We start from the raw sequence: 12,179 nt of genomic DNA on the forward strand, positions 1-12,179 counted from the left end.
GTAATGAACACAAAGCTGAAATGCAGAACCCCAGGTGCATTTTTTGAGCTCATGGCTACTACAGGAGGATGATACATAAAGGTATGGCGCCGAAGGAAGAGAGCAATAGGGAAATATAGAAATAAGCACTGAACACCGTCCTGCTGCCATACGTACAAGGGGTTGCTGCACGTCTGGGCAAAATTCTCAATTGGGCAGGTATTAAGCCGAGTTTTCGTAGCAACAACAAAATAAAAGACGTTCTGAGCTCGGCGAAAGATACAATTGACAATTGACAAGTTTCATGCCACCCGAATTAATCTGGCGCGAATGTGGACTGGTGTATGTAGGTGAGACTGAACGCTAGAGATGTATCCTTCACAAACAATACAACAAATTAGCGGTTTCAGAACACCAGGATAAAGATCGAATTTCGAGAGGCCCTCGTACTGGTGACGAGGAGGAAGATTAGAGAGGCTGCAGAAATAGCCAAGCCCGACAACATAAATAGAGAAGACGGGTACCGACTTCCACAGCGCCTTGGCTGCCAGCAGTGACAGCTCTGAGGAAGGACAGCTCTCGCAAAGCAACAGGCGCGCGGTGGGCCACAGCGGCCGAGGATACACAGAGTGCTGACGCGCCTTAGTCGATGCTACGCAGTTAGTAAACAACGCTACGCTGCAGTCGCCGCCCAGTTTCCTATTCGCCGGCTTCCACCAATAAGCAACGTTAAAGGAAGCTCCAATGGAAAACGCTTATCTCCGCCAATGACAACACAAAATGCAAAGACCAATAAAAGAACACCTAGTACCCTACCTCCGCACCCTCATATCCAACGACAGCACTCCTTCATAGTATATACATAACAATACTAGTGCTCATTCACGAGGCAGCAATACACCCTGAGGAAGGCGTCTTGCAATAGTCGCCGAAACGTCGGAATTTTATAGTTGACAATGCGGCCTCAAACGCAGGAATTTTAATGACTAGTATAAACCGATGTTTGTGAATGAATTGTTTCACAATGACATGGATCAACACGATGCAGCCTGTCGCACTTTTTTTGGCATAATTTACGCCTCTATCAAGATAGTTATTTCTGTTGAATCTATTGCAGCTTATACAGCAACAATGTAATTTTCTGATCAAAGGGAAATCTCAGTTACGTGAAAGAGGTGGGCAAACTGTCATTACCTATACCAATGCGCACGATATATTTTTGAAGAGTACATGAATGAAAACTCTTAATTGGGCATTTTATAAACGTGCTTAATACCGCAGCGTGATGGGAAGGGAATCACGGACCGTGTGTAGTTCCAGCAGGGCTAGCTCCAGCGCACTTTACTATTCAGGTGCGTGAGTTCCTTGACGAACGACTTCGAGGCCACTGGATTGATTGCCATTGAGCAACATGTCCAGCACCACTGAAACGGCCACCACGAATCACGTCCCTTACCCCGCAAGACAATTCATTATGGGGACTAATAATCAAGTCTCAAGTGGATCACCGTCGATCGCACACTGGTGAAGAATTGCGGAAAAGTGTTGAGGAAGCGTTTCGAAGCGAGACTCCTGAGATCCTGCACGAGATGACATCACGGACATGGAGATACACAGAATTTTAATCAACCACGATGGTGGGCTGATTCGCGAGATGCTTATACATCATTTTTTGTTGGTGCTTCGGTAAGCAATACATAGTATACGAGGTGTGATTGGAAACTTTTAAGAATGGATCCGCTACTACTTACTGTTATGGCGGGTAGATACACGAAGAGTGGGGAGTGAGTCATTTCCTTGTTCTTTAACGCCCTCTGACAGAAACTTCATGTCCATGAGTATGTTTTCAACAGCGAGATGGCTGATGAGCTTAATTTAAGTTTCTATGCAGTTCAGCCAATTTTAACTGAAGATCTGAACATACATCGAATGTCCGGAAACTTCATTCCAAAAGTGTTGTCAAGTGACCAGAGACAATACCAATCTTAAAGTGTGCCGAGAACTGATTAACCGGACTAAAAATGACCCAGATTTGTTAAATAGTGTAATTACAGGTGACAAATGGTGGGTATATGGATATGATCCTGAAACCAAAGTGCAGTATTGACAGTGAAAGACTTCAGGTTCACCATGAGCGAAAAAAACACGGCAAAGTCGGTCGAAGGTGAACACAAAGTTGGTGATTTTTTTCGATTCTACCGGTACTGTAGATCATTAATTTAGCCCTGGACGACAGACAATTAACCAATAATACTACAAATGTGTCCTTGAGCGTTTGCGCCAAAATGTGCGGAAGAAAAGGCCTGCATTGTGGAAAGACAGGGGGTGGGTGCTACACTATGACAATGCTGTGGCTCATCCTACCTTCTTCATCATTGAATTTTTGAATAAATTCAAAATTCCTGGGCTTCCACAACCGCCATAGTCCCCTAATTTGTCCCCTGTGGATTTCTACCTGTTTTCCGAACTGAAATGTTCGCTGAAAGGAAGCAAATTCACTCGATTGAAGAGATGCAGGCAAATACGGAGAGCGTTCTCAAGACACTTCAGGAAAAAAAATCCAGGAGTGTTTCCAAGAGTGCAAACACCCTTTGAATCTGTGTGTTCAGTCATAAGGGGACTATTTTGAAGGGAATGCATCACAGTAGCATGTAAGTACCATCATTGTACAATTACAAGCCCATTTTTAATGTTTTCCAATCACACCTCGTACAATGTATTGGTTCTACCTAGGGGTATATAGAATTCTCGGATACACTATAGAAGAAGAAAGTGGTCTTGTGAAATAGGCTGAAAGCTTTTGAAATACTTTGTATATGCACAGTGCACAGTGAAGGATCTTCACCATTCCTAATGTTTATATTCCAACGTGCAGTAGAACCTCGCTAATCCGTCCCCTACGAGACATGGAGCATGGTCAGAATTCGAAAACTTTCCGATTATTAGAGGGATACTTTTATTGACCCGCAATGTTGCAATACAGTGCAGAACAACGCTAATGGTCAACCGGAAATACTGTCTGAAATATTGCACCATGTTAAAACAGTAACAAAACGAAAAGAAAACATTCGTACACTAAAAAATCTTACACGAAAGTGTAATGAACAGTGGCGCATGTGCTGACTGGTTCAAATGGCTCTGAGCACTATGGGACTCAAATTCTGAGGTCATCAGTCCCCTAGAACTTAGAACTACTTAAACCTAACTAACCTAAGGACATCACACACACCCATGCCCGACGCAGGATTCGAACCTGCGACCGCAACGGTTTCGCGGTTCCTAGAACAGCGCGGCCACTGTGCTGTGCTGTAAAGTACGTCTGTATCGGACGGTAATACGTTGTTCCTGTGAGTAAAAATTTAACATCTGTACATGCCTTATAACAGTACTACGTTGACACCCAATAGATTTGCACTTAACTGTTTAATATATCAGAAATCACACGTAAAAACAAAATGTTGCAGTCTTAAGCAGGACGAAAAAGTCTGTAATGTCCTTACGCTTACCAAAAGACAACTTTGATTTTGTGACTATGTTCCGACATTTCCTAACCCACAAAAGTCTATTTATTAGGGTAGACATAGAGTTTTGTTCGATGTATTGAAGGATTGTATCAAATGTATTTTTAGCGTCTGTATGTCTTCGTTGTCATCATCAGCATTTCTCGTTCTCCTGGGTTGTACGAGCTACAGCATCAATGAGTTGCTCTCCGTTAATTTTGCTTCGTTCTACAGTTATCAGCTGTATTGATTCACTCACTTACGTCACTAGGCTCAACGTCCACTTTTAAGAACAGCATCTAATGTTTACGTTCAGTTGCTGTCACAATTTAGTTTCATACATTTTAATTTGTAAGAAGAACATTGTCACTACTTTATACAGAAATATGTGCACAATAACACTTATTGATCGAGTAGAAGAAATAAAAACTTTGAGGTTCGCCGATGACATTGTAATTCTGTCAGAGACAGCAAAGGACTTGGAAGAGCAATTGAATGGAAAGGAGGATATAAGATGAACATCAACAAAAGCAAAACAAGAATAATGGAATGTAGTCGAACGCTGAGGGAATTTGATTAGGAAATGAGACACTTAAAGTAGTAAAGGAGTTTTGCTATTTGGGGAGCAAAATAACTGATGATGGTCGAAGTAGAGAGGATATAAAATGTAGACTGGCAATGGCAAGGAAAGCGTTTCTGAAGAAGAGACATTTGTTAACATCGAGTATAGATTTAAGTGTCAGGATGTCGTTTCTGAAAGTATTTGTATGGAGTGTAGCCATGTATGGAAGTGAAACATGGATGATAATTAGTTTGGACAAGAAGAGAATAGAAGCTTTAGAAATGTGGTGCTACAGAAGAATGCTGAAGATTAGATGGGTAGATCACATAACTAATGAGGAAGTGTTGAATAGGATTGGGGAGAAGAGAAGTTTGTGGCACAACTTGACCAGAAGAAGGGATCGGTTGGTAGGACATGTTCTGAGGCATGAAGAGATCACCAATTTAGTATTGGAGGGCAGCGTGGAGGGTAAAAATCGTAGAGGGAGACCAAGAGATGAATACTCTAAGCAGATTCAGAAGGATGTAAGTTGCAGTAGGTGCTGGGAGATGAAGAAGCTTGCACAGTATAGAGTAGCTGCATCAAACCAGTCTCAGGACTGAAGACCACAACAACAACAACAATACGAACAAGTTGTTTCACACCAAAAGTGATCAAATTATCGCATCTAGCAGCGATAAACTGTGTGCTGACCCATATGGCAGACAAAGAGCCATCGACAAGTCCATTCCTAACTTTAGCAGTGACCCGTGTAGGTAAACAAACATCGAAAATGGGGCGGTAGGCTTAAGCTGGTAGTCGGACCATCCGAGGTCGGATGAGCAGGGTTCTACTGTACTCACGTTTCAGTCTACTTGTCGGCGGCCGCATATTTTGAGAAGTGTTGCTGACTGCCGACTGTGTGCTGACAGGAGGCGTGCCGCCGCACCAGTACGCATACGTGCAGCACCAGCAGCAGCAGCAGCTGACGGCGCCGCAGGGCCAGCCGCCGCTGTCGCTGCAGCTGCCGCCGCAGACGCCGTTCGTGGGGCTGGGGGCGGGGGCGGGCCGCCCCCGCAGCGCGGGCGCAGGCGCCGCCGCCGGCCAGCAGACGCCCCTCACCCCCGGCACGGCTGGCGCGCTGCCCATCGCCAACCCCATGGGCCCCTTCGGCATCATGCAGCTCTACCCCACAAAGGCCTCAGAGTTCATGTTCAAACAGTTCGCCGGCTTCAAGGACTTCACCATGAACACCGCCAAGTCAGGGCTCAGCGTCGGCGAGAAGGTCGCCTTCTGGCTCTACAACAAGGTGGGCACCACTCTCTCCCGCCTCCGCCCCTCGTTTCCCTTTTATTAATTCTCAAACCATTTCATTGCTGGACCTACAGTGTAACTAGTCAGCCAGACGTATTTTCACACGAGCGTGCCATTTCTTTAACTTTATCGGAAAATAGTTCGTTTTAAATTAGCCTCAGTTCGCTGTCACTCCCACGTTACCCGGAACAGTGTTGGCTTCAACAAATACACGTTTGTCAAACAAGAGAAACGTCTACAGCATTACGGTCTCCATTTCATTTTTTTCTTTTTCCTGTGTTTGTAACTGCTCTTAACATTATTATTCTCCTTTTCATTCGATACGTATACAACTGGATAACATTTCACCAGAAGGGTAGCATTTCTCCTCTATTTCCCACTCTTGCTGGAAATCTGCAGAAGTTCAGACAGTTCCCTTGTTCTGTAGTTAAATATTATTGGCGTAATAATACCTACTTTCCTATTTGGAGTACGGACTGATGCTGATCAGTAACATATTTCTTACTTTGTTTCCAATCTGTTGTTTACGTAGTTGCCACCACCTACCTGTTGATTCGAATGCCTCCTACTTAGCTTTGTATACAAGCTGTGTCACGGATAAGCTTTCAGACAACCCTCCTATCAAAATCTGTGGCATCAGCACACAATTTGACAGTCACACTTGCTCCTCATGTGCGTGCACTATTGTGCAGTACTTTCACTTAAAGAGCAACGTATATGTAAGCACTAATGCTGTCCTCAGGTCATTCCTAGAATTCCCTTCTATTCCATCTGATCATGGGCAACTCGAGGGCAGATTTAAATTTTGGATTACATTTCAGTATTTTTCACAAGGACTTATAGTAAATAGCTCGTCGTTTCTTAGGCTCGGTTGCCAGCTACTTTATTCAACACCAAAATAATTATGTTCAGCCGTTTCCTTTTTTTATATTTTTGCCGTATACTTGATTTTACTGAAACTAAGAATGTGCAGTGATGCCCCTCAAAGCGGGGGAAAAATGAAGATGTATATTCCCCTTTGGCCAGAATGTCGTTTAAATACTTTTACAGTATTTCCTTGTAAAGTAACGATGCCCGATTTGTTTCTATAGTTACTGTGAATATAAACGCTTACCCCAGTTTAGTTCTTTGACTGACACAAAAGACAAACGTTATTGTTTTGATTCTGTTCCTGCGGTACATATTTATTCAGCGCAGTACCTGCCATTGAGTTTATGCACCATTTTCTACATCGAAGTACAGAAGTACTCGGGCTATAGCTAGACATTCGAAGTTGTCTCTTTCTGTGTAACGCTTCGATTTTTTCCCCTTTCCTAACTATTATTGAATTATTTGTTTAGTTCAAAATCTTATCTATTGTTCCATGACGGACTGACTTTTGCACTGTTGGACGAATCTTCTGACAACTTCGGCTTCTCCTGGCAAATAAGAGAGGTCGCTTAAAAACTTTCCCTTGTGAATCATTTGAGTCTCTGAAACAAAGCAAAATATTGGTAGCCCTGTGAGGGAGGTTTGGTGACAGAACTGAACACCACAACCCATTTTATATTTTATTATTATCCATTCTTGGTTGGCTTACATTCGTATACCACTGATTAGGTACTCAATAAAGAAGAGTGCGAAGGACCACTATCGAACGGTGGTTTGGTGTCACCCTTGTTTCCTTGTCTAATTCCACAATCACGCCAGTAATCTGTAGAACTGCATAATATTCATGTTAGGAACGGAAACATACCGCAACACCGTAGTGAGAGCTTTAGTAATTTTCATTTTCTAAATATATTCACTTTTACTTCATAGTAAAACCCTCATTTTCTGTTACAACTGTCAGCTATTAGTTTCAATAACACTGTCATCAAATGGCCTTACCTCCAGGGCCTTTGTGGATAAGTGGGTACTAAAGCGGAGGCTCTGTGTTAACCTCCATTCGATTGAAAGTTAAATTCCCGGTGATCGCCGTTTCTGAAAGGTCTTAAGCGAGTTCCATTCTGTACCGCATGTTTACTTGCGGATAAATAAGAAACATACCTGGAATGAAGAAGCCAGGCGTGGGAGACATACAACGGTTTCTCTTTTTACCTAGATTACCGTTATTTCACGATCAGTCCAAATGGTGTCATCTTACACTAAATCACTAGTAGGCCGTTGACTGTTAGATTTTAACTGTGTCCTTTAACTGATAGTATTTGGGCGGATCATGGGTTTGATATGGCAGAGATAAGACCACGTTGATGATATTAGTTGTCGAAGCTCGAGGTGACACCGTTAATAAAGAAAATTGTGACAAATAAAGGTCATATACAACGGCATCCAAAAAATCCTCACTGATTAATAAGCCATATACTTTTTTAAATTAGAATGGCAACTACAATTTTTGACACAAAGACACATTAGAAATGACAAAGAGCAGCTTCTAAACAACAAAGATGGCGTAGAACTTCCGGAACATGACGCTACTATTTATTCACAATGCTCGATTGCCATCGTACCCAGACCAGAGGTCTACAGGGTGACAGTGAACTATATGAAATAAAATCATCATAGTTTCTGGACTGTTTGCTTCAGGGAATTAAAACTCCACGGTTGGCCGCGCCTTGTTGTTGTCGGCCATTGCACATTAGGATGGGTTCGTCAATAAGCGAAATTGGCGCATTTGAGCACTGAGAAAACGCATTTCGGGATCGAGAAGCCTCTGCACCCTACACGGGCGACTGTGTGCTGTGCAATGTCCAGTCACGGAATAATCGGTGCGATGTACCTTGATGACACGGCGACTACCGAACGGTACGTGAAGGTTTTAGGAGATGATTTCATCCGCATTATTTGAAGTGACCCTGATTTCGACAAGATGTAGTTCATAGAAGACGGAGCTCGACCCCATCGAAGCAGGAGAGTATTTGATGTCTTGGAGGAGTAGTCTGTGGACCGCATTCTGGCTCTGAGGTACCCAGGCTACTGGCATGGGCCTCGGATTGGCCGCCATATTCTCCGGGTCTAAGCACATGAGACTGTTTTCGGTGGGGCTACATTAAAGACAAGGTGCACAGCAATAACCCCAAGACCATTGCTGAGCTAAAAACTGTATTTAGGAGGTAATCGTGTAAGGTGGCTATAATTTCGCACCTTACAAGCATCCATTCACATCCTTTGCCGTGACCTACAAACACAATAAGGTATCATTGATAGGATGTACATCATATATATATATATATATATATATATATATATATATATATATATATATATATGAATATATAAAGGAGACTGACATTGCCACGCATGCCTTGTAAATAACTGTTAACGCTTAGGAAATGAGACACTTAAAGTAGTAAAGGAGTTTTGCTATTTAGGAAGTAAAATAACTGATGATGGTCGAAGTAGAGAGGATATAAAATGTAGACTGGCAATGGCAAGGAAAGCGTTTCTGAAGAAGAGAAATTTGTTAACTTCGAATATAGATTTATGTATCAGGAAGTCGTTTCTGAAAGTATTTGTTTGGAGTGTAGCCATGTATGGAAGTGAAACATGGACGATAACTAGTTTGGACAAGAAGAGAATAGAAGCTTTCGAAATGTGGTGCTACAGAAGAATACTGAAGATAAGGTGGATAGATCACGTAACTAATGAGGAGGTATTGAATAGGATTGGGGAGAAGAGAAGTTTGTGGCACAACTTGACTAGAAGAAGGGATCGGTTGGTAGGACATGTTTTGAGGCATCAAGGGATCACAAATTTAGCATTGGAGGGCAGCGTGGAGGGTAAAAATCGTAGAGGGAGACCGAGAGATGAGTACACTAAGCAGATTCAGAAGGATGTAGGTTGCAGTAGGTACTGGGAGATGAAGCAGCTTGCACAGGATAGAGTAGCATGGAGAGCTGCATCAAACCAGTCTCAGGACTGAAGACAACAACAACAACACAACGCTTATTGCATGAAAGGTGACGGTGTGTCTTTAATATCACACTAGTAGAGGTTGCAACGGCAGTGGAAATGAAACGGCAGGCGGAATGCAGGCCCTGGATGGAAGGCCCACACAGGTGTGCTGGTCCTGCTTAAACACAGGAGGTAGCAAGACGGACGTTGGGACAGCTGAGCGCTGGGGCACAATAGAGTCGCGACTGTGCGGTGCTGCAGCCGGAAAGAAAGTATTATACTACGGAAACTAGGAAAATCTTGGACGCAGCTGAGAGGAATGAGGAAGCATCGCCTCGGAAAACACGCAGGCTGGGTTGTTTCCAAGGATTTTTACTCAGAAACGTACCATTGCACGAGTATAAGTTTTCCTCGCAAACTTTCCACGTTGGACGACAGAAGACTAAAATATGGTTGGTCGGCGTTCGAAAGAATCTGTAGACAGGGAGAATATTCCATGGTTTCTGGAAAATGAGTCGTTTTCGGTATAAAGAGGGTGGGGAGCCTAGCCTTGCTGGGAGGCCGCAGTGGAGAGACGAAGTCTTGCATTGTTAGCGCCCCCGTGCGACCATCTCTCGACATCAGCTTTTGTTGGTACAGACGGACTTGCTGTCTTTGCTCGCAGGAGAGTTTATAGTTAGAACAGATAGGCACTGTACTGTTGCGAACCTATACGATTCTGGACTTCACCTCCTGGTTCGAAGTCGTCGTTGAGTATGCAGCGTTCAGTAATTGAGAGCACTTCCTCTGCCTATACTTATGTTCAGACTTTATCTGATCTCCGTCCTTGTGGATGGGAGTTCGCGTTTCTCGTCTGTAGAACACAGAGAGTAGAAGACAGTACTAGAGTATAGTAGTCAGAGGACCGCCTTCTGCCGTCCTAGTGTTTGAAAGAGTTTACTTTTGGCTGTGGTTTTTCCATCGTGGCAGACGAGTACGAGAACCATCACTTCGACGCACCGGACGCAGTGCATACGGTGATATCGCAAACTGCTTCAGGTTATTAGGACTATAAAAGCTAAACAGCTGTGATCAGGTTAGTTTATTTTCACTGAGGTTCCACACCATCGTAGATCGTCTTTGAAAGTAGTCTCTTCTAGTGTTTGGTATGTTGATGATGACAGTCATTTCACATTATTAATGTTAGACCGCGCAGTCATGATAAGGGGCAGAGATGGGCAATTGATTAGTAATTTTACTTACGAAATGTAAGCTTTGTAATCTAAATGCTTTTTTAATTTACAATAAATATATAAGCAGGAGCATTGTTTATCATTTAGTAGGATTAGTTGCCTTCATTATTCATTTATGTTTAGATTGTAACTTATAGAATTAAGAGATCTAAGATCTGCTTCAGGGGGTAGTCGCACAGGGCAAAATTTTAATTTAGCGTTTATTATTTTCCGTTGTGCGCATTCATTTTACACCCGCTTGGAATAGCATCATCAAATCAACAGCATCTATGTTCCAACACTTCAAGATATCATGCAGAATTTCGCAATTCGTCTGCGCCACATCATTGCCAATGATGGCAGGTATAACGAACATTGCTTAAATCTGAATTACTGTAGTGACATTTACATGCCAGCCAGAGTGTGTACGCGCTGTAGTTTGTAACTAATTTAGGTTTCTTTTCTTCATATAGTTCAATAACTGTCAATCTGTGAGTGTGAATTGCGTCCCACGAACCATGTATTAAAGCTTTTCGCAGCACTCAATTCTTCAGTCTACGTCGTCCTTCTCAATCGCGTGTAGTGTTATTAGAATGCACATTTTCCACTTTGCATCCTCAAAAAGGATTACTGCATTCGGCCCACTACTCACATTTCCGCAGTGACCAGAAGAAATGTTGCAATACCGCAGCACTGAATTCTGACTTCTGTTCGTGGAACGCCGTATCTTGCCTTCTGCATATCTTTAACAGTTCCGTTGGCTTCGAACTTATCACGTGTCTGGGCAGTTATTGGTCGTGTATGTGTCCGAGCTCCAGACTCTTTCTGCTACTACCGTTGTAACTCGTGAATATTCTCGTGCATCGGTTTCGGCTTTTCTGTCTAGAAATGGTAATCTCACTTTAGCGACTGTTTGTTACCCTACCGTCTTCCGCTATAACGTCGCGGCGCCACCCGTACCATTCGCACATGCGTGATGCAGATTGCTACCGCCACCTACCCGCAACAAATTTAAAAGCTTCACTACAGTTATGCACGTCATAAATAACTGGAAGATTTTCATGTTTTTTTATTTATTCAGTTACGAGGGTCACTCCAAAAGAAATGGACAGTATTTTTTTTAAAAGCCATCTTTTATTCTACATGTTTGAAAGTTTTCAGTGTGTAGATACATCCTTTAGGAGCAATATTTTCGTTTCTCCACATAATTTCCGTCCCTCTCAACTGCCCTACGCCATCTTGGAACCAGCGCCTGTATACCCGCACGATAAAATTCTGGACCAACCTGTTGGAGCCACTGTTTGGCAGCGTGCTCAAGGGAGTCACTCATCATCTTCAAACCTTGCTCCACAAAGAGAGTCTTTTAGTTTCCCAAGGAGATGATAGTCACATGAAGCCAGGTCAGGACTGAAAGGTGGGTGTTTCAGTGTTGTCCATCCGAGTTTTGTGATCGCTTCCATGGTTTTTTGACTTACATGTGGCCGTGCATTGTCGTGCAACAGCAAAACATCCTGCTTTTGCCGATGTGGTCGAACACGACTCAGTCGAGCTTGAAATTTCTTCAGTGTCGTCACATATGCATCATAATTTATGGTGGTTCCACTTGGCACGATGTCCACAAGCAACAGTCCTTCGGAATCGAAAAACACCTTAGCCATAACTTTTCCAACAGAAGGTGTGGTTCTGATTTTTTTTCCTTGGGTGAATTTGCATGATGCCACTCCATCGATTGCCCTTCGTCTCTGGTGAAAAATGATGGAG

At 43.1% G+C, this 12,179-nt stretch overlaps 1 protein-coding gene across 2 annotated transcripts in view; it reads left to right on the top strand.

The window, feature by feature from the left end:
• The window catches only part of LOC126354639 (potassium channel subfamily K member 18), a 503,048-nt gene that overhangs the window by 89,226 nt on the left and 401,643 nt on the right, over positions 1-12,179 (top strand). For both annotated transcript variants that reach the window (XM_050004409.1, XM_050004410.1), the window contains exon 2: positions 4,953-5,329. In XM_050004409.1, coding sequence (XP_049860366.1) covers positions 4,953-5,329 — 377 coding nt within the window. The remainder of the gene's footprint in view (positions 1-4,952; positions 5,330-12,179) is intronic.

Source organism: Schistocerca gregaria, chromosome 3, assembly GCF_023897955.1.
Source record: "Schistocerca gregaria isolate iqSchGreg1 chromosome 3, iqSchGreg1.2, whole genome shotgun sequence".
NCBI classification, from domain to species: Eukaryota; Metazoa; Arthropoda; class Insecta; order Orthoptera; family Acrididae; genus Schistocerca; species Schistocerca gregaria.